The sequence below is a fragment of the Channa argus genome, chromosome 7 (assembly GCF_033026475.1).
Source record: "Channa argus isolate prfri chromosome 7, Channa argus male v1.0, whole genome shotgun sequence".
In the NCBI taxonomy this organism is placed as follows: domain Eukaryota; kingdom Metazoa; phylum Chordata; class Actinopteri; order Anabantiformes; family Channidae; genus Channa; species Channa argus.
Window position 1 is genome coordinate 19,077,723 of NC_090203.1, and position 22,632 is coordinate 19,100,354.

At 37.8% G+C, this 22,632-nt stretch overlaps 3 protein-coding genes across 5 annotated transcripts; 1 reads left to right on the forward strand and 2 right to left on the reverse strand.

Moving 5' to 3' along the window:
• Positions 1-2: 2 nt before the first annotated feature.
• hpn (hepsin) lies at positions 3-10,759 on the reverse strand. 3 transcript variants are annotated; one of them, XM_067510622.1, is made up of 14 exons: positions 10,618-10,759; positions 10,417-10,493; positions 9,851-9,991; positions 5,402-5,509; positions 5,168-5,209; positions 4,588-4,717; positions 4,384-4,503; positions 4,143-4,183; positions 3,714-3,879; positions 3,264-3,454; positions 2,401-2,496; positions 2,117-2,259; positions 1,792-1,956; positions 3-1,389 (listed from the first exon to the last, which is right to left on the reverse strand). In XM_067510622.1, the coding sequence occupies exons 3-14, from the start codon at positions 9,885-9,887 to the stop codon at positions 1,345-1,347; spliced, it is 1,284 nt and encodes a 427-aa protein (XP_067366723.1). In that variant the 5' UTR covers positions 9,888-9,991; positions 10,417-10,493; positions 10,618-10,759; the 3' UTR covers positions 3-1,344. The 3 variants fall into 3 exon arrangements, with proteins under 3 accessions (XP_067366723.1, XP_067366722.1, XP_067366724.1); XM_067510621.1 differs by lacking the exon at positions 10,618-10,759 and having other exon boundaries at positions 10,417-10,615; XM_067510623.1 differs by lacking the exons at positions 3-1,389; positions 10,618-10,759 and having other exon boundaries at positions 1,819-1,956; positions 2,059-2,259; positions 10,417-10,615.
• Positions 10,760-10,808: 49 nt separating this feature from the next.
• LOC137130448 (carcinoembryonic antigen-related cell adhesion molecule 8) lies at positions 10,809-17,810 on the forward strand. The gene is made up of 8 exons (XM_067510624.1): positions 10,809-11,450; positions 11,985-12,127; positions 12,347-12,426; positions 12,537-12,742; positions 13,623-13,886; positions 14,319-14,630; positions 15,728-15,830; positions 16,598-17,810. Exons 1-8 carry the CDS (start codon positions 11,390-11,392, stop codon positions 16,659-16,661), a joined length of 1,233 nt encoding a protein of 410 aa, XP_067366725.1. The 5' UTR covers positions 10,809-11,389; the 3' UTR covers positions 16,662-17,810.
• Positions 17,810-22,138, reverse strand: LOC137130449 (B-cell receptor CD22-like). Its single transcript, XM_067510625.1, has 7 exons — positions 21,907-22,138; positions 20,861-21,205; positions 20,548-20,769; positions 19,769-20,053; positions 19,429-19,510; positions 19,280-19,313; positions 17,810-19,190 (listed from the first exon to the last, which is right to left on the reverse strand). Exons 1-7 carry the CDS (start codon positions 21,950-21,952, stop codon positions 19,086-19,088), a joined length of 1,119 nt encoding a protein of 372 aa, XP_067366726.1. The 5' UTR covers positions 21,953-22,138; the 3' UTR covers positions 17,810-19,085.
• Between the last annotated feature and the right edge of the window lie 494 nt (positions 22,139-22,632).

Here is a 22,632-nt window from a genome sequence, read left to right on the forward strand (position 1 = left end):
TATCTGCGTAAATTGTTTTTATTTAATTTTTTTCTTACATTACAACACTTAATGCATCAATTTACATTATACAATTCTTATTTCTCAAACATCACATTTGCTGTAAATGTACACACATTGGTTTTATCTCAAAGGGGGACTGCGTGTGAGTGGTTTTGGACTGCATTCACAGAACGTATACAGTTTTTAAGTGATTTCTGTCTTGTCGTATGTTACACTTTGTATAGTCAAGATCTAAAGATCAGCGCCAGAAACCGTTAAAATTAGATTTTATGAGAACAACCCCACAGGTACTGTCTCTGTTTTGTTATTGCACTTTTAAAAATTTGTGGATCATTTAGACAACTGTAATATGTCTTACATAAACACCTGCATACACAAGACATTAAGTAATATTTACAAAACAACAAAAAATACTGATTTGAATATGACCATCATCTTCACTTGTCCATTATAAATGTAAGATTTTGGTATACACAACGCTTCCATGAATATGTATTCATGGGAAAACATGAAAGAGTTTAATTGTGCAACACTAGAAAGTGTTTAATTGTGCAAGATGAGATGTTCACTATGTAAAAAGTTTAAGATGTTCTGTAACCTTTCAAAACAAAGCTTATTTGCTAGATATACTCATGCGTTACTGAAATTCTTTTCTGCCTGCGTTGCACAAAGTGTTAAAGTTGCACAAGACCTTTAATGATCTTTATTTACAAATAACTGTAACTGTATCACAGGGAACATTCACTACAGAAAACCCAGTGCTGGAATTTCCATCTCTTATTATGTATAATTACATCTTTAATGCCTAAGATAAATCTAAACCTACCTACAGGCCTATTTCAATACTCTACACTGTTTTTTTTTTTTTTTGTCTTTTAGTTATACTACAGTACAGTAATGTTTATCTAAAATATATAATATGTGAAAACATTTATATCAGAAATATAATCTATTTTAATGTGATTTGTCTTTGAGTTGTGATTTTGATACTATTTCACTTTTGGCTGTTTACCAGGCCTAGTATTTATTTTCTAATGTCTTCATAACTTAAAAATAACAAAATCATTCAACTTCAACAAAAAAGGTTCAAAACCTCATGTTTCTGATAGACATCTGTCTGTGTTTATCTGCAAAGATACAGTATATTAGTAGGATATTGGCATTCAATTTCTTTACTGTAAAAGATTTTAGGTATGCAGGAGAATTTGGAGCTGCGATACAAGAGAACCATCACATCCTTTTAAACACGGTAACACCTGTTGTAACACTCATTGACATCTATAGGATCTACCCATATTGTCCTCCTAGAGTAGAGAAAATACAAATATGGGTGCAGGAATCTCATGTCCGAGCTAATTTGTGAACCCCCGGAGAGTTGAGATAGTTCTGAGGAGAGATAAGAGAAGACTTTTAAATGTAAGAAAACATCACAGTTATATCTGATTAATACTTAGAGGATCTTCAACCTTACACATTTCCATAATTAATTATAAATGTACTAATGCTGATCTCATTAAGACACTTTTGTTTGGAAACCTGTCCATTTTGTGTTTTGTCTGTGTGTGTATGTATGAGTAAAGAAGAACTGGGTGGTCCCCTACTAACTCTGTTTTCCATGCAATAAATAGATGTCGTGTCGATTGGGTTTTTTTTATTGCTATTGGGCATTAACGTTAATGATGGTCAAAAAACTCTGTAGCAGTATTTTGTATGTTTCAATTACAGTAAGATGACAACATAATTAGAAAGATGTGATAGAGAAATGCAATAGAATTTTAAGCCTCTTACCCTCATAGCAGTAGATATCCAGGGTAAAAAACGGGACACTTTGGTGTAGACACCAGGTTTCTTGGCCATAGCACAGCCTGTTCCCCAGCTCACCACCCCCAGTAGACGATACCGACTGGTCTTAGATAGACAGTCCTCTGCCACGAAAGGGCCACCACTGTCTCCCTAAATCCACACATAGTGGTAATAGTTTATGCAGACATTATTATTTAAGTCTCCATTTTAGCCAAGTATAAACACTCACAAGATTGACCAAAGTAAACACACCCAAATATGCAAACATGCTTTTTTAAAGCAGAATGCATAAACACAAGTAGACTCGGACCTGACAGGCATCAGTTCCTCCCTTCTCATAGCCAGCACAGAACATGCTGGTGGTGATCTGATTATCGTAGTAATCGGGAGCGTTACAGACAGAGTCACTGATGATTGGGACATTGGCTTCCTGGAGAACATCTGCCAGATGACCTGTAGATTAAAAGATTTCAAAAATTGATAACCACAGGAAAGCAAACGAGGATGGACATCCTATAACTTTCCAAAACCTCAAGGAATGTAAATAAAGCAGTGTTCGGTGTATTACAGTACAGGGACGATCGAGAGACTCACCATAGTATCCTACATTTCCCCAGCCTGTTACTGTTCCCATCTGTCCGTCTATCAGTCTTTGACCATATGCTGGCAGGCAAATAGGCTGTATGTATTCTACAAAATACATATTAAGATATATACAAACACCTTTGCAGAATAATGTTTCATCAAACACACACAGATTCATCACTTATTATAAAATGCAATGAACCACTTAAATGATCAGTGAAGTAAACATAAATAAATTGTTAGCATGATCCAAATCATGCTGTGTATAGACATGTAGAAAGTTTTGACTTGTATGATACAGCATGTCTTGCTTTGACTCCCAGACTCAGTATCCAATTCACTGTATTTGATTCTGTTTTCCTCACAGGGAAAACAAATTTTGATTGGGCAGGGCTCCAGTAATTCAGGGGTGAGTCTGTGAATGAATGCTGGGTGTAATTATACGCAACAAACACTAGATGTCACACATGGCCTACTGAAACATTTATTCAGCTTCTAGTAAAATAACAACAGTGACACATTGGTATTTCTCCTCATCTTTTTGCTTTCCTCAAGAAATTACATTAGTAAATAAAAGCCAGTTCAAGACAGATGACAGGAAAAAATAAATTAAAAAGGAATGGGTGGTTATATTCAGTGGTTATATTCTGTTCAGTGCTTATAATTATGTTGGATAGAAAAACTTTTGTGTTGTTGAAAAGAATTTTGGAAAAACAAGAAACGTACAGCATGAATTTATGCCATTTATGAAAATGGGTCTGTGTCTTTCTAGTCTTCTCTCAGTGTCTTGTATCATACAATCCAATACTCATGCTTGTGTAAATGAGACTGAAAATCTGCCTGCTTAACCTGTGTGTCATTGTGTGTCCTACCATTGAAAGTGAGTGGCTGGGTGAGGGCCAAGACAGCAATGTCCCTGCTGTTGTCATCAATGTTAGCATCCACAAATGGCAGGTAGCTGCTGTGATAAACAATGGTCTTGACCTCCACCACATTGGCGTTGACTGGTTTATTATAAATGGAGCCCAGCAGCACACGCCAGCGATTAACATAGCGGTATCGTCTAGCATGACAAGTGAAAGACATTTTTTTTTCTGTTCTAAGCTTATTATGCTCTTTACACAAATATTAAACTTTACACATTCAAGCACACACAGTCTTAAAAACAGACGAAGCAAACATCAGAAAAATCTGATAATGTAACAGTGCCATAAAGTACAGCCTAAGGGAAAAGGGATAAACATAGCTTTATTCGAAAATAATACAGTTTCAAACATGTCCAGGTTAATTTTGTTTATGTAGAATCAAGGTTTGTCACCTACTCAGGGAAGCAGTGAGCTGCAGAGACAATCCAGCGGTTTGAGATGATGGACCCTCCACACTGATGAACTCCATCATACTGCAAGCTGACCTGCCAAGGCCAGCTGCCCTGCCTGGCATCCACACCCCCAACTATACGGTCTGCTGCAAAACTACGCCTGCCACAGTCTGTGAAGGAGCAAATGGAGGGTTAATATAGAGGGTATGAATAACAAATTATAGAGCAACGACAGAATAGAAATGAGCATGAGTCAGTGAAAGAATAGGTAATAAAAATGGAAACAAATGTGAGATAAGCAGAAATAGGACTATAGGGCATCAGCATTAGACAGAAAGAAAAAGATGATCTTTGCCCTTTAGAGAAAAAGACCCTCAGTTTAAAGTGAGCCAGTGTTTTGGACAACTAGTTTGGATCTCTACTCACGCCTTACCTTGGCACAACAGTGTGAGAACTTCCCTGCTCTCGCAGTCGCTGGAACAAAGACAGACAGCGTTAGTATCAGCCAGACAGAGAATGAAAACCTCCAAACCAACTTCCTGTTCAGCTTTTCTCTATGCTAACTGAGTAGAGAACTGAAAGAAGTGGCAGGAGAAGCAACAGAGACAACAGTGTAATAGAACGTTAGACTGCTGTGAGGCAGGTGCGCGATCAAACAGACAGGTGTTTGTTACCATGGGAACAATGAGTCTTTGATTTTCTTGCCATAGCTGAGATCTTCTGGTCTGACACAGAAGAACTCTCCGCCATCTCCACTGGCTTCTGGCACTGATGTGACTGAGTAATTCAGCACACTGAAACACACGCACATGCACATTACATCGGTATAACACTACAATCCATGACACCACTGACACGTAACTGCAAGTATATCTCACCTGATGAAGCCCACTTCTTCGCAGCTGATGGTTGCAAGCAGTTCATTCGCTGAAGAGGAACACACCTGACGCCACCTTCTTTGGGTGGAGTCAAAGACTCTGAGATGTTGGTCAGCAGAATTGACCTGAACTACAAGGGTTCGCTTTTAATACACGCTCAGTTTCAGCTACTGTAGCTACTGTGTTTTATTTTCTTTTGAATATCCATATAAATCATTAATTATCAGAAACATACATGTAATGTAGATTCAGACAATGGCCTGATTTTTCTGAGTACAATATAACCTCATCAATGTAATACAAAAAGTTAAAGAAAATCCTGCATTCTCACCAAAATTAATCACTATTTCCTCAGCCCAGTTTGATTTTCCGCTTAGGACCAAAATCATACTGTATACACCATACCTAAAGTCAGTAGCACAATTTTTAATTTATTTACATGTAGGACTTCTCCTTATTTAAAATTCGAAAACTATTCTGTTGACAATAGGAAGTGATGTCAGATTTTATTAAACCAATATTTGGAATCTGGTTTAAAACTACAGATTATATATGAATCACCATATCCTCTTGTACTCACCATCATACAGACCCGTGTCTTCTTCCATTGTGCAGTATGTAACTGTAGGGGGGTAAACAACAATCTTTTTTTAAGCCGGCAAACAAAGATTTTAGTTTTGGAGTTTTACAGTGAAAATGTTAAATTATTAACACCATGAAATATCAAAAGCAATCGAAGTAATAGATTTTGGTATCAGGTGGTTGACTATAATGTGCATGTGCTGAGTATTTGCATGGGATCATGTGGTCTTACCTACGGCCCAGACGGCTGCTCCAATGGCTCCCAAGGTCATCAACGTCACGCACACACCAATCACCCGGCAGGGGGTCAACACACAGGTCAGAGAGATTCCCCTGCTCCCTGCAGACACACACATACAGTGTATACATGAATGTACATGAACTCATATTAGATCTATGTTTACAGAACAACAGGCGGTATACAGCAGCACTCAGCCTCAAACATTACATAATATGCCACCAAACAAAGGTGGCAGAAAAAATGGTTTAGCTTAAACAAGGGGAAGTAGTGCACTAAAGTTAACTGTTGTTTACAGCTCAGAATAACACAAGTGCTCTTTGTTTGGACTATTAAGCAATGAACAGCAAAACTGTTTCAGCTCGCTGTGCCAACGAGAAGTGCTGCAGCACATTTTCTGGCACAGTCTGAAAAGTACAAATGACACAGAAGAGATCAATAGTCTAAAGTTTAGCATTACTCTACAAAGCAAGAGTAAACTCAACTTCAACTACGTAGCATATTCTGTCATGTCTGTTCTGTGGGCATGTCAAGCATGTGTGCCACCTGCACACAGGTGTTGTTCCCCTTGTATCTCTTTCCACCCGTTATCCTTTGCTTTGAGCAAAGTTTGTCAACTTGACCCACACCTCAGAGTTGCTTATTTGTCGTATTTTCATGGCTTGCTGTCACGGCTTATTTGGACACCTGTATGGTATATTGCTGCTTTGTTTTAATCTTTATTTTATGATGTCTAAGGTGGCTAATAAGGGATTCCTTATTGTCTGGCACAGAGAAGAGTCACTGTTTCATCCTCCATCAAATCAGCTTTAGGATAATGAAGATAATGACCTTTTTTATAGGTACTGTAATCCTAAACAAATCCCAGTAATACATGATGCCTATGATCATCATTATCATTAGAGCAACAGTCCTGGCAAAACCAGGACACAAAGATTACACCTCTCGATACAGGCACATTCAATCAGATCACAATGTTCCCAATTACAGGCAATGCTGTATGTATGAGAGGTTGCATTTTACATTTTTATTAAATAACATATTGGTCCAAAACAGAATTACACTGATTGATGAATCTTTCTCTTTGAAGCCCCTGTATGTATGTAGGGGAGATGGGTATGCTGTTATGGCTTACTTGACTTTTGCTCAGGTTAAGTGTGGGAGACATTGAGTACAAACACTGTTAAGAATATTATCTGCAGAATGGTCCTTTTCGCAGCAGACTTTTTTCATACTAGTAGGGAAAAAAAAAGGTGTTGCCAATAGAGAGTTGACTCTTCATATTCAAGTATCCGGGTGTCACAGGGCTACAATTAGGCCAATGAGATAATGATGACGATGACAATGCATGTACATTGGGTGTAATCTGGGCCAATTAATGTAGCCTGGATAGAAAATGCAAATGTAACCTGTAGTTATGTAGTACATTAATAATGAGAATTTTGTTCCATAGTTGAGTTCACTATAGCAGTAGCACTCCAATGGCTTTTGCAGATTTTTCATTTACTATATAGCAAAAGGCAAGGACGGTTTTAGTGATATTGTCAAATAGTGTGCCAGGACACACAAGTGGAGATACTTAATATGAATGTTCCCTATTGAGTAAGAGAAAACAGACACAAGATGCCAAGTTTCCATGTCCATGTTCCATCTGCGAAAAAGGGACAAAATGTTATCAAAATGAAAAACAGTCCAAATGTAACATTCGACCTGCAGAATACTGCACATGGCATTTCTTTTTATTTTATTTTTTATTTTTTTGTTTTGAACGGGTTCACCAAACTGTCACCAAACTCAAGAGTCAGTCTTGACCTGCGGAACAGAACAATTTTAAGGACAACAAAGAACCAGTATTGTACAGAACAACACACACTGTTTGCCCCCACAGTTGTCGAATTCGAACCAAGAAACATGATAGCTGTGTAGACCTACTAATCCAGTGACCTCTCCCTCTTCTCTGCTATCTCCTCACATCTGCTCCCTACCTGCTCGCTACACAGCACAACCTCTCCAACTTTCTACCTGGACTTTGACTTGATTTTTCCAGAAAACACGCTACCTTTTCTTACACTCATGTCTCTCATTCCTTTTTCCCCCTCTTTGTGCCTCATGTCTCCTCCTCCTCTTTTTTGTGCCTGCTCTCTCTCTGCTCCTCCTCCCTTCCTCAGACTGCCCCTCAAACATTAAGTTTGCTTAATAATAGTGTCACTGTGCCTTGAGTTGTAAAATTGCAAGTGCTGATTGGGATTTAGAGAAACATAAAGAAAGATAAAGGCAAACAACAGCAACAAAAATGAGTAAACATCTGATCACACATTGACTGGACATTGTATCAGTAAAATCCTGAATTGTGATCATTCTCTGAGATATTGTTTTCTACACACCAAATCTTCGGCACCTACCCAGGTACTGTTCACCCCCTTATTTCAATAACCCCTTTCTTTGTCTCTCTTTCCTGCTCTCTATCCAGCCAACACGGTACTATTTACAGTCATGCAGGACGAAACAAGTACTATGTTATGCTTGAGATACATTTTTAACAGATAAAGCCAATGCAATGCATCACTATGGTTCATGAATATTTCACAATGCCGTAGGACTACCACATAAAGGTGACTGGATGGTTTATTGCCATGGTTTGTGGTGTAAATAAAGTTGGCACGAGAGGCATGGATGAATAATCTTTCTGTGACCATTCACACAGAAACATTTCATGTATCATTTTTAATTTTAGGTTATTCCTATATTTACCAATGAGTCACATGAGCTGCCAGAGGCATCACAGAGTGGAAAACCATCTCATTACTCTTTCTGTGGGTTGTTGGGTGGGATACCCTTAGCTTTGCATGCAATGTTCCTTCCTACTTTAGCATTTCACTCTTTGGTGAAAATAACCAGCTGTGTACCAAATGAGACACATGCATGGAAGTCCACTACTTGGGGGTGGGTGGTATATATATGCTAGAAGGCTGTGGTTATTCCTCTTCATAAAGGTAAGGACAGTTGGACTGTGAAAGTCTACTGTCGAAAAAAAACAACCAGATTCTATGTATCTAGGTGTGGCAAGAGTGGGATAAAGCAAAGAGAGCTGTACAGAAGCAGAAGGAGACCACAGACACAGCAGAAGACATGACTCATACTTGGTTGTCATGGTGCACACATAAATTAAACATCTACATACTGTACAGTAAATATTGTCCTGATTAGGATAATACTCTGCCCTTGGTAGTGGCAGTGTTTCTGTGACTGCACGTTATGTCTGCATAGTATGTAAACATGATATGATTAAGGCAAATAAAGTTTGTTTCTGAAAAGTATTACCTAACTAAGACCAGAAAAAGCTGTCCATATGTGCTCCTCCCTAACCAGGCTCTTTTACATAGCCTGATTCATTACATCTGGGTGGACTCTCTTCAGGCAATAGAAAGTTACAAACTTTATGTCTTTGTAGACACAAGAAGGCACCAATACAGTTACCAAGAAGACCTATTAATGAGAATGTAAGAATGACACAGATTGAATTTTAACTGAAGACTTCAATATAAGGTAGGGACTGAAGAAATAATGTGTGTCTGTGTGTGTGTGTGTGTGTGTGTGTGTGTGTGTGTGTGTGTGTGTATATATATATATATATATATATATATATATATATATATATATATATATATATATATAAGATTTGTCATATCAGAAGAAACTTTAGGAAAGTGTAAGTGATCAAATAGTTCTGTATTTATTTTTGTTTCACAGTTCACACTGGCTGTGTTCTAGCGGCAGTAAAATAGCAAGTGATCTTACTTTTCCTGCTATAAAAGCACTGGTTAATACTGTCATGAATCATAAGGAGCCAGAATGTTGCAAAGTGTTTGCACAAAACTTTGGCATCATAACACAGCATCATGTTGAGAATAATTTCCTTTTACTGATGCTGACTGTAGAGAGAGTGACTGGTGTTGTTTGTTTATAACTGCCAGGAAGGTCAGTTGTTATTGGAACAAATTTACAACAAGGTGTTACCTTGGTAGAGTATGAACTGTGGTTATTTCTGGCTCTTTATTAACATCACTTACACATTTCTATTTGGGTTTAAGAATTAATCTAACGGAATGAAAACATTATTAAAACCAGTCCAAGTAAATGTTTTCCAAGCTCGAAGACAACCCTCAAAAATAAAACCAGTGTATATCAGACAGATAGCCAAAGTAGCTTTGAACAAGACTGTTAATGGTTAACTGTCAGGTGGACTGATGTCTGGTCCCAAACGAAGAGAACAGACAGGACAAGCTGGAGCATGACCAGCTCAGCATTTTAATCTATGTCTGTGTGTGTGTGTGTGTGTGTGTGTGTGTGTGTGTGTGTGTGTGTGTGTGTGTGTGTGTGTGTTTAGAACCGGGGAGGGGTGGGAAGAAAAGGCACCAACAACAATGTCATATGTGCACTCACCCATCTTTCCCTCGGTTACAACTTTTTCGGCATACATCTGTATAGAGCAGGAAGCAGTGGGCAACAGTGTCTGTAGAGCAGTCTCCTTCCTTCCTTCTCTCCTTGATTCATCTACAGTAGTACCTCAGCGATCCCTTTAGCCTGATGAAATAATGATGAAAAAGAGTTCTATAAACTCTTCCAACAACAATATAATAACACATTTCTTGTATGTCTGCTCAATATATTATAAATATTTAACCCCTATATCGTAAATATCAAGGCCATAATATTTGAAACACAAACTTGTTGTGGGAGGCTATTTGTATATTTATTAGCTTCTTCTCAAGATCCTTCTCAAGAGGTTTTTGTACAGAGATGATTGGTATGATCGGTAGATCAGTAAAAGGCATTAAATAAGTTACTAAAACACTTACATGTTTCACCAAAATATGTTTTTCCCCGCGAGCTACTTGTTTTTACACCTAGTCATTCCTTAACTAAAAAAAGCCTATTTTTTAGAATGATTTCATGAAAGCTACTTTCTTCTCAGTGTTAGAATAACAGAGCTAGCGTTGCAGACTCACCTTTCTTTCCTTTAAGCAGGTGTAGCTTCGGCCTTCTCCTTCAGTGAAAAGTACTGCTTTGTTTTTCTTTATCCGCACTGAAAAGAATGGATTAAAACAAATAAAAACGTCGGCCTCGGCGACAGGCGAAAATACACGGCACCACAGATAAATCCCAGTTTTCAGTAAATCCTTTTTTTGCTCTCTTCACAGGTTACTGACCCCAGAGGAGAAAAAACAGCTAGAAACTCCCAGCGACGGTTTTAAGTGTTTCTATCAACCAAAACCATTTGCGCCGGCTTCCACCAGCAATGTGAGAAACATCTGGAAAACAATACGAGGTGAAACAAAGTTAGTGAAAGTTAATCTGAAGTTTGTGGCTCGCTGAGCTCGTGCTGTGAGAGGTGCGCTGCGTAGACCGGAGGGGCACGAGTGACGTTAAGCTACGTCGCTGAGTGGACAAAGGGGGCTCGAGAGCAGGTGTCTGAGTGTACACCTGCTCAGGTGGACACACTGTTCTATAGGGCTGCATTAGCATAATGAGACAGAATCTAACACTTACTTGAAGGCAACATAACATGAGGATGTTCGCTGCTTTATTATACAGACAATATTGTCAGCAAGTGTGATGAGTGATCATAAGACTGTATTGTGATCAAGTCAGCCAACATACAGTCCTTTTATGGCTAACCCCCCCCCCCACACACACACACACACACACATGTTTAGTAAGTTCCCTTTTACAGAGAGAAAGCCCAAACATCCATCCAGTTCTTTCTTTGCAACAAAAATAAAGGGAAGTTAGACAGATTGAAGAGAAATCAGTGACTTGAGTAAATTTGAGCCTGAGAAGACGAGGGCTGATCGGTAGATAAGGATCACAGTGTCACAGCCACAAGTTAAAAGGTGAGGCAAGAAGTGCAAGTGTACAAGAAACAACGACAGCAAGTCACATTAAAAATAACAACCACCACATCAGAAGACGAAGAAGAAGATGGATAAAGACATGTCACAGAGCTGCTGGTTGCTGCTCACACTCTCTCTGTCTCTGAAAGGTAGGAGTGTTTATGAAAGTACCAACAGCAGTGTAGTTTCAACACAAGTTGAACAAAATTGTGTCCTGATGCCAGAAAACAAATAATATGTGTTCCTGAAACTGTTTGTTATATTATTTCAGGAGAAAATCAATTGTTTCCTCCTAAAAGCATCTAAGTTGAGACTGAATTTGGTCTTTCTAAACAGACAGATCTTATTTCTTATCAACTGTGAAAAAGCAGCTCAAATGAAATAAAATTTTAAAAAAGCCCACTAAGGCACAACACTTGAATAACACTGCAAATTGCAACAATACCTGTTTTATAGGTAGACTGAGTTACGTTGTAGTTGTTTTCACCCTGTCTCTGGCTAACATTATTTAACAATCTACATGTTTTTAAATGATTGTTGTTTATGTCACTGATGTCACAGATGAGTTCTGTAATATCACACAACTAAGTTGTTCCCATGTTTTCCTCATTTGAACAAATGATTAAAAATGGTTATAATGTTTTAATATTATACATTATGTTGTTAAAACTATTATTCTCCAGGTATTATTGCTGGTGATTGGTCAGTTCATCTTCCAGACAGTCCCATCTGTGCTGTGATTGGTTCCTCGGTGGTTCTCCCTTGTTCCTATGACTACCCCCAAAGTGCTAATAACACCAGCGGAGAGGGGCAGCTCTCTGCTCAGGTAATTTAATAAAGACGCCTTTGTTAGCTGCTGCTGTATATCCTGCGGTGTGTTCTCAAGCTGAATTTGTGGCGAATGATCTGTGTTCATTGTTGAGCTTGATTACCAGTAAACCACTTTTAAGTTTGCCATAAAAGATCAGGAAGTGACTTTAACATCAACACTACAGTCTAGTTAGTGGGATTTACAGTAGTAGCTGTCTTTATTGTTCTCATGTAGACCGGAGGTGTTGAGGGACAAGAATACAAAGTTTTGTCTGAGATGTGGTGTCTTGAAGAGAGCCGCTGTATCACACCAAGGTATTGCGTAAGACACAAGAACACACCACATAAGAAAATAGCTCCTGGAATAATTTGAGAAATATATGAAGTACTGTATCTAAGTCTGACTTTGCTGCTCTCTTTGCCAGGTATGTGTTTCACAGTGCTGCTATTTTCCCTGAACCATCCTACCAGAACAGAGTGCAGTACCTGGGGCAGCCAGGAACAAAAAATTGTTCTCTGAGGATTTCTGATCTGAGACGGTCAGACAGTGGAACCTACGTGTTTTATCTTATCACCAACCATCCAACAGAGAAAATGCCAGAGCAGAGAGGCATACAGCTCCTGGTGGCAGGTGGGAATATTCATTTAATATTACAATAGATATTAAAGACCATCAATGCAAACAGCACCATCTGCAGCAGATGCATTACAGCCACAGTCAATCAGTGTTTATTTGTAGGAATACAAAGTGCCAAAGAAAACAGAAACATTTAAAAAAAAAGGCCAAACTTTTTCAAACAGTTAGTCAAATGTATCTGCACAAACAAAATGAACCTTAAATACTAAAATCTAAAATGATCAATTTCCCACTGTAATGTCTATTGAAATTATGAACCTAAAAATGCTTATGTACTGCGGTGGCAAGAAATGTTGGTGTTTTATCAGCATTGCAGCAATTGTTAACCACTTCCTCTGTGCAATCCTCTGTGCTCTATGTATTATTTTGAAAAGCAAAACTGAAACTTCAGTCAAATTATATATACAGCTTGACCTAACAAACACATTTCTAAAGCTAATTTTCGAATAGAATCTTACACTGATGTTTGCAGCTTGATCACACTCACAGCCAACAAGTTGGTTTTGTCTTTGCTGGACATAGCAATTTAAGGTTTCAGAGACAATTGAAATGCAAACTCTCTTTGTGTTTGTAGTGCAGGGTGTAGTGTGTTGCGAAATGGTGATGTTACTTCAGTTACTTAACTGGGCAGCCTTGTAGGTTCAGTAGCTGCACAGTGAAAACACACACCTTTAAAGCCGGGGATCAGGTCATTCAAATACAGTTGATTTTGATGATAAATGTTTTTGTATATAAGTTTTAAATTGTATTCTAGATTTTATGGTGGGGGGGGGGCAATAGAGGAAAGCTAATGAAGGAGAAATACGATCTCTCTGGCTAATTCCAGTCAGTACTCTTGCTGCAGCACATAAAATTATTACAACCTTTTTTCCAGATTCCCCCACTGCAGTGACATCGTCAGCGCATGCTATGAGTGACATAACTGAGGGTGCGACCTTACGTCTGGCCTGCTGCAGCCCTGCAGCCACTTCAACAACACTTTTTAGATGGTACAAGAGCACAAGCACCAGCCCAAGCCACACTGGATTAGTGTGGTACGTGAGTCAAGTTACATCAAATGACTCTGGCGCCTACTACTGTCAGATACGGACAGGAGAAAAAATCCAGAACTCACGAATACTTGCCATTGATGTGCAATGTAAGTTAAATTTATTTACTTTGTAAATTCACAAAAAAATCTCATGTAAAATGGTGGACATCTTACGCTACAGTCCTCAAGACTATGAAGACTATGTATTATCTCTGAAGTGATCCCTCATCTTTAGCCTTAGGTTATTCAGTTTTTGTATCTGGTTTCTTCTGTGATGCATTTAACCTTATTAAAAAGAAAATGATGAATGACACAAAGAATGTTTGAAAAAGAAATCCCTTAATGTCAAATAAAGTTTCGAGCAGTTATTGACAGAGGATATTAAATGAGAAGGCCTTTAAAAAATTTTCACTGGATGAAGAAACTGTAAATAGGTTAGATTTAACTCGATAAGTGGGTTAAAAGCACTTTGTTTGTTTGACAGGATTTAAAATGACCTGAAGCTACATGTAACTGCCCTTTGACCTCCTTGTTGTCTAGATGCTCCTCGAAACACTGTTGTCTCAGTCTCTCCTCTTGGGGAGCTCCATAACAAACTTCCTGTGACTCTGACCTGTAGCAGTGATGCTAACCCACCTGTCCAACTGTTCACCTGGTACCAGGGGGAAGCATGTCTCCCTACAGCAGACAAAAGCTTTCATCAAGCAAGACAATCCTTGACTACACCCACGGGAAGAAACCTAACCATCAGTAGTGTCACTATCACTGCTGAGGAAAAGGGGCAGCACTGCTGTGTAGCACGCAACAGACATGGATCACAGACTTCTACTATAACACTCAGAGATTTCAAAAGTAGGTAAATGAGTAGGTAAATTTAAGTTTCTATATTTTAAAAAATATAGGAACTAAAATGTTATTTGAGGACTAAAGGAAGCATAGTAGTAGTGTGGTTAGTGTTACTGCCTCACTACTTCTTTGTGGAGTTTTACGTTTTTCCTGTGCTTGTGTAGGTTTCCTCACACAGTCCAAAGGGCTGCATGTTAGGGTAATCGGTGACTTTAAATTGTCTTTAGGTGTAAATAGTTGTCTGTCTGCATGACATATCTGTAAAGCTTTTGTTACAACGAAATGACAGGTGAAACCTGTCCACGGTGTACATGTACCCCATCTCCTAGGACAGGCTCTGGTCCCCAGCAATTCTAAACACGATAAGCAGTTCAAGATAATGGATGCAAGTCATGAATAGAGCACAAGGCAGTCTTTATGTAGGTTAGTGAGAGAAAATATTCTTCCCCTGGCCCTTGGACTATAGCTAGTATTCGATAATACATACATGAAGCCTCAATTTTTTTAATTGTTAGTTGTTTCTTACATACTGAGTTTTGATGCCAGATAATGTTTGTGTGCTCCAGGCATCCCGAAAAACCTGGTTTTGTGCATAGACATCTCGATAAGTTCAATAATTTTAACATAGCATAATACTATGCTGCTACTCTGTAGAAAGTCGTATTTTCTGCACTAAGAAAGACGATAAACCTGAGACGATGTGTCCCACAGAACAGATAATTTATATATCTCCTGCCCTTTTTCCATGACCTAGGAATGAGCTCACATACCAGCGCTAATGCTTAAATGCATATACAATAAGAAAGATACATTTTGTTGAATTCAATTGTATGTAATAAAGACACGGGTAGTTTTATACCTTCCAAACATCACTTTTGCAAGACATAAGTTTGCTATTTTGCATTCATTTGAAACAATAAGAAACACATTTTACACATGCATTATTTCCTTCTATTGAATTTAAATCAGCAAACTGCAAACAAGCAGAGGGTCCACAACAGACTCCCTTGTTTCCTTAAAGCCCAACATTAAGAAATACTTAAATTGTAAAGGTAGTCAATTCAGGTTCTGTACATTCACATGCACTTATTTGTCCACTACAGCAACAAGCGCATCTGAGTATTCAGACAGCAGAGTGGTGCTTATTGGAGTGACCATAGTTTTGCTCCTGGCTATTATAGCCGTAGTTGCTGTCCTCCTGAAAAGGTGAGTAATTTGCTTCTCTTACAACTGTTTAGTAGTACTATATTTCTATGCTACCTATATCAACAGTTCATCATTAGGATTCCTCTGAGGTACTGTATTTTGGTTGGTCTTAAATATAAGTAACATGTTTTGAAAAGAAACAGTTGAGGGTGTGACTGACAGCCCCAACAAAGAGTGTTACTGTATCTGATAACACAATTACCACAGTATACATTCAGTGCTTGTTGCTTAGCATATTCTGATATCCCAAAACAGATGTCAGCAACAGCAAACAGATGTCACAAAGTGTCTCTGTGTGATTGATGTCCACAGATCCACAGACGTGTGAATATTATCAAAAGAGCTTCATTGTTTGAGTCTAAAGTTGCAGTCTCAAGTACATGAACATATTATGAATTATATTTTATAAAAAATATTCTTATATGTTTAACTTGGGTATGGCTGTAGCTCAGTTGGTAAAGGCAGTTGTCCATGGACCACAGGTTCAGTTGTTTGATCCCCAGTCCCGGCTATATGTCAAAGTGTATCTGGGCAAGACACTGAACCCCCAACAGCCCTTTCTCCTCCCCAGCTGTGCAGTGACGGTCCGAGCCTGGTAGAAATTGGGGAGGGTTGCGTCAGGAAGGGCAGACATGCAGACAATGATCTGCTGTGGTGTCCCTGAACTCACGGCATAAGCCGAAAGGACCAAAAAATAAAAAATTCTTATATGTTTAACTTAGTATTTCAAAGGTCATGTAATATTTGTTATTTTTCTGTTCTTTTAGGAAACAGGGGACATCCTCACGCCAGTCATATGCACTTGCTGAGACAACGGCTGCAGAACCATAGATATGCAGCACCAGACACCGATTTATTTTAGGAATCATAGCCAACAAACTACACACCTTTCATTATATACATGGCATTCAGTTGTGGGCTCAGCAACCCTGCTGTTTTCATTTAATGTAATTTGTCAGTCTTTGGCATTTTGCCTTCATCTCTTCTTGTCATGTAAATCCCTAGTTACATGGACCTTAAAATGAATATCACATTATGACTGATGTGGTTTTCTAGAGTAATTGCTTCACTTTGAAATAACCAATTGTAAGCAAAGGTCGATGCCTATTACATAATTTGTTCCTGTGCTATGAGAAAAAGCTAAATGCATCTGTTAGGTAGCATTTTTCAATAAGAAATTATTAAAATATTTATTATAGCTGATAAAACAGGCTGTAAACACTTGAAAACACAGTTAACATCCAGAATTTTTTTACACTTTTACTAGATATTTTGTAATATATACTTTTCAGCAAGCGATATCTATAAATAGGAAACAATGAAGTACGTTGTTATTAGAACCCTGTTATTACCGATGATGAGTGTGAAGAGGATGACTGAAAATGCATTAGTTTTAATCCAATTAAAAGCTGCTAGCAGCACAGACTGGTTCATACTTGTTGTCGTTTTTGAGTAAACTCATCAGTGTGATAAGGCGCCAACAGATACTGAGCAGATACAGAGCTGAGGATAATAGCCTTGAGGACAGTGACTCTGACACCAGGACATCTATTTGCAAAATGTTCTTGTAAAATAAACTATTCATCGTATTATTCTATTTTTAGTCAAATGTTAAAGAGACAACAGCTGAGTATATTGTTGTCGCTATCTCCTATTTTTAATGGCTAAATAAATAAAAATGTTTGATGCATCACGTCCAAAATACTGCATGTAAAGAGACTGATTCATAAAGAAAATCAGGTCAAGAGTTCTTCTGTCAAGTTGCTTTATGGTAAATCTTTATCAGTTTCATTATGTTTTCTGAAGAGTGCAGAATATTGTAGGTGCTTATCCTGTAATACCACTGATTCCATCATTTATGCTTATTAAGCTCATTTTTAAACCAATGAATTCTCTCATTGAATTTTGCCTGAGATTTGGTTTAAATGTAATTGTGGTGAATTGTGGTGTTAAATGTCAATAAAAACAATGCTTAATTGATTTGAAATTCTTTAGTTGTACACAGCAAAAGAGAGGACATCAAACGTGAAGACTGAGGATTTTCTTTTTTTTTTTTTTAGGTATTTGCACATTTTTTTATTTGACACTAACAACAAAGCTCAAGACTGGAAGTTGTGTAATGCTTACAAACACGCAGCTGTTTTAACATCTCATGATTGTGTGTAATCCATAAATGCTGCAAGAAATGCTTCTCTGCTCTCAGAGACATATGCTGCCATCTAGATTACATAATTTTAGCAACACCATACCAAAGCAGACCAAACCTGTCACCTACTGAAAACCACTGAAAAAATATCCTTTAAAAGGTAAAGCAAATGTTCTCCCCAGTTTCCAAATGTGAGTATTGTTAAACAAAGCGGTGATGCAACATAACATAAGAGGTGAAAAGCATGCACATGTCCCAACTCTTTTAAAACCTGTTGTTCATATCACATTTAAATTGAGAACATATTGTTCCTAATACTGTGTTAGCTTTAATATTCTACAGGTTGTTTTTGTACACATTTTAATTAAACATAAATTTTAGAGTTGTAGAGAGAAAATCATTGTTTTTATGCACATTTTTCATAGTGTCCCAACTTTCTTGGAAATGAATTGTTTTGTAGATTCAGTTTTCTGACATTTAAAGGAAACTGTTGAAAGAAAAAAATCCTTAGAAATTTAATAAATATAGTTACTTGCATAGAAAAAAATCTTATACTATTTTTGAAATAACATACAGTAGAAAAATAATCAGACCATGTTGATAATACAGAAGTCATAACAATATGTCTTACAAGCACATACCTTATACCATTATTACATCACCTAGCTAGCTTTTATTCCTGTTTGATGCAGAAATGCATTAGTATGTGCCCATAGTTTTTATCATAAACAATAAGATTACTGAATGGCAATGAGCTACGTAAGCTTTCTATAAAATGTATTTTATATTTAATACAGTAGATAAGAAGGCTGATAAGAATTTAAATATAAGGGGGCAGCATTTCCTGGTTTGGAAACACCCTGATGTTCCCAGTAATTACAAACAATTGTTAAATAACAATATTTCCAAAGTGATCAATTAATATTTTCCATGTATCATATTCATGTATTTAAAGTACCCAGAAAAAGGGCACTGTCACAGACCGAAAGAGGAAGCCAAACCTCCTCTGCTGAGCTCCAGGAAGTGAACAGTTATACTTGAGCCAATGTGCAAATCATCTCTCAAGTATAATCAAATGGAATCATGCTTCATTAGTCTTCTTCTTTTTTTTAAACATACATTTCCTTCTGTGTAACAGTTTTATCTTTTATTTTATCTTTAAATTTTTTATTTTCTTGGGAGGCACTGACATTTTCATAATCGTGGCTGTGCTCCTGAAAAAGATGAGACATAACAGTATGTGTCAACTGTATAATTACAAACTATAATTACAATTACTTAAACAATACTGGGTCTTTCTTACCTTGTTATTCACAGCAGACTTACACGTCTTTCTCCTTAAAATGAAATAGGAAAAGGATCTCTTCAACATTCCCTGACAGCCATAGTAAAATGAAACATCTCCAAAGGGTGCAACATTGAAACTGTTGTGTACAGTGTAATTTAACTCACCCGGCCCAGATAACAACCAGAGGAAGTAGCACCACAATAACAACTTTCAATCCAATACCAACAAAGAGAATGACACGGTTGACTGTTAGTAGAGAGAGGGGTAGAAAATAAACAGGCTAAGTTGAAAAAGCTGTTTGTTTAAAGTTGCAATTACATTATTTTGTCATATTAGCCATTTGGCAACATTTGGGTCTTATTCCAGACTGATGGTTGCATGTGTGATAAAAAAATACTTGATTTTAAATTGAGGTCACTCCCACAGTTTCCCGAAAATTGTTTCGAAAACGCAGGTCATGACTGCTCAGTCTAGCAAGAAGCTTTAAGTCCCCTGCTTACTCACTGTCGTTTCGATCCACAGTCAGAAGCACCTCAGTTGCGTTGTCTTCTCCCACACTGTTCCTGACTTGACAGAGATAGAGGCCAGTGTGGGACGCCTCTAAAGACTGAAGAGACAGCACCTCCCCTGAGCCCACCAGGAGCAGGAAGCTGGAGCTAGAAGCCCTCCTGTACCAAGTGTAGTTTTCTGCTGCAGGATTAGCTGCACTGCTGCAGGTCAGATTCACACTGCTGCCCAATGCCAGACTGCCTGAGTGACTCACGTCAATGGACACATTTGTAGGAGGATCTGTTGTTAAAACAAAACCATTGCATTGTTGTCTACAGTAAATCCACCTATACCTGACAAAGCCAATGTCAATCGATAAAACATTTACCAAAAAACGAATATCAAGCATCAATTGAGTTTGATTCGGAAGCCCATTAGCATAGCATCGCAACAACAGGTAATATGTCCATTAGTGAGCTTTAAAGATGGTGGTAGGTAAATGATTATACTTGAAAAGTTATTACTCTGGGCAATAATATGCAATATTATTTCCAAATGTGAAACTATCACTTTTTGCATAATGAATGTACTGAATACATATTAAAGTGCAATGTAAGTGAGCATAGTAACCGGAGCCTCAGGTGTACTAAAGCAACAACTGTCTTACTTTATTTTTTTAAACCTCAAAAAGAAGACATGTTTCTGTCAAACTCTGAATAAATCCAGTTACAAGTGACATTGCAGATTTCAAAATTAAGAGCTCAACAAGTCAACAGTGTTGGTATTGTACTTACACTGAACATCCAGAGCCACAGGATCTGAATGCAATGATTCCTGTCCTTTGACAGCACAGAAATAAGTCCCAGAATCCTCTGCCTGAGCCCGGAACTCTGGTTTGGCCAGTGGAAGTCCATCTTTGAACCATACTATGCTCGGAGATTGGCATTGGGTTATACATTCCAGAGTCACCTTGTCTCCTGCTCTTACTTGCTCTGGGTGCACTTCAGCACTCAGCCCTGCATATCAGTCAGGGGAACAAATTATCTTAGTAAATACTGTGATGTTAGGCTGAAAATTTCAAACTCACTCAAGTCAGGATGATTTTACCTGTGACAGACAGATACACCGACGTTTTACTACGCTGTCCAAACTTGTTCGTATCAAACCTGAAGTAGTAATATCCACTGTCATTAACCTGCAGTTCATGAATCGCAAGGCTGCAGTTATGCTGCAAGTCACCGTGATACTCAGTACGATTGTCATATGAAGGAAAGTCAGAGAGCCTAACACGTGTCCAGATCTTATCTTTGAATGCCCCTTTGTACCATGCAGTCTTTGTTACGGTTTCTCCATCAGTGTAATTGTATGTGCACCTGAAGTCCACTGATGATCCCTTTATGGCACAAATATTGGGGTTTTCAAATGTCACTGACCAACCAGCACTCACAGTTCCTGCAGAGAGGGAAGGACAAGCCATGTAGTATGTTTTATTGCTTTTATTGACTTATACACAGATCAGCCCCAGCATTAACTATAGTGCTCTTATTAGTGTCATGTACAAAAGTAAAAGAATTGGATTAATAAAATAATACTAATTATGCTACTTGTGGCAAAGTACAATAATAAAAAAAAAATAATGGTCAAAGGTCACTGTTGGTGAAGCTGAATGAACCACTTTATGCGCTGACACTTCATTTATTAGGTCATAATATTTGTATATTATATTTGTAATATCTGTACCACAACCACCAGGGGGGGCTGTGGCTGTGGTGTTAATGAAGAAACGTCTCAGGGAATATGCAAAACACGCTGAAACTTATTTAGCAGGTACTAAGACATACGCATTATGTAGGAGGTATCTTGGGTTCCTAGTACAATATGTCCAATGGGGCTCAGCAGTGTGTTTTTACAGCTTTTTTACTGTGATATCTGTGAGAAGGTACCAACACAGTAACGTCAAAGCCATTGATCTCAAACAATGAATTAAAATGTTGAAAAGCTCTGCACAGTTGTGGGGAGTCATCACGAAATTTTTTATTTTACCATTATAAATCTGACCGTCTATGCTATGTTTGAACATTAAAACATTTAAAATGGACTAGAAGAATGAAATTATGAAAAATATAGCATTTTAACTTAAAAAGTCTTCTTACCTGACTTTAGGATAAGAAGCACCACCACTGCCGTTATCTTCTCCATGTCAACGCGAAACACTAATTATACACATCGATTTGAGATCTTTGGTTTGATCGTTCATAAGTGTTTTCGAACCGCAGCGAGTAAATTTAAGCTACTTCCTTTAACTGCAGGCAAGAGACCATGTTCCGATAAGTGGCCCTGATGCTCCGTCGGGCGCAGATGGCTGAAGGTGTCATCCGTCCTTTCATTTGACTAGAGGCAGACAGCAGCGATGAGTCATCAAAAGTGGCCTGGTACCAAGAGAAAAAACAGAAAGAGACACAATTAATGCAGTAAGACTAATAATATTTTTTTATAATATTTGCGAGCTGAAGAATGATTGTAAAAAACAGAGACAGAAAAGTAGCCTGGTCGAGTGTAAATGAAGAACTTTGGAATGTGAGACTTTTATCCTCTGTGGCGTTCAGAGTTAACGTATGCGTTAACTCTAATATAAATAAAATTAAAATTAATAATAATAATAATAATAATAATAATAATAATAATAATAATAATAAGATGAGATCCCTGTCAGGAATGATGTGTAAAAACTTAAATAAAAACAGAATGTAACATGACTGGGTATAAAAGGAGCATTTCAGAGAGGCAGAGTCTCTCAAAACATTGTTTTCAGAAAAATTTTCCTCAATGTAAAATTGTGAAGACTTTGCTTTGATCCAGAGGTTTATGAAATGAAAAGT

Bases quoted from the DNA above. Each gene is read 5' to 3' on its own strand.
- LOC137130449 (XM_067510625.1), bottom strand. From the start codon at position 21,952: ATGGAGAAGATAACGGCAGTGGTGGTGCTTCTTATCCTAAAGTCAG. The intron at 19,511-19,768 runs GTGAGTAAGCAG...CTCTACTAACAG, and splicing joins GACTGTGGATCGAAACGACA to TCAACCGTGTCATTCTCTTT. The intron at 19,314-19,428 runs GTGAGTTAAATT...TTTCATTTTAAG, and splicing joins CTGGTTGTTATCTGGGCCGG to GAGAAAGACGTGTAAGTCTG.
- hpn (XM_067510622.1), bottom strand. From the start codon at position 9,887: ATGTATGCCGAAAAAGTTGTAACCGAGGGAAAGATGG. The intron at 4,504-4,587 runs GTGAGATATACT...CGTGTGTTTCAG, and splicing joins GAAGAAGTGGGCTTCATCAG to TGTGCTGAATTACTCAGTCA. The intron at 1,390-1,791 runs GTAAGAGGCTTA...ATCTCTCCTCAG, and splicing joins GGATATCTACTGCTATGAGG to AACTATCTCAACTCTCCGGG.
- LOC137130448 (XM_067510624.1), top strand. From the start codon at position 11,390: ATGGATAAAGACATGTCACAGAGCTGCTGGTTGCTGCTCACACTCTCT. The intron at 11,451-11,984 runs GTAGGAGTGTTT...ATTATTCTCCAG, and splicing joins ACTCTCTCTGTCTCTGAAAG to GTATTATTGCTGGTGATTGG. The intron at 12,427-12,536 runs GTATTGCGTAAG...TCTCTTTGCCAG, and splicing joins AGCCGCTGTATCACACCAAG to GTATGTGTTTCACAGTGCTG.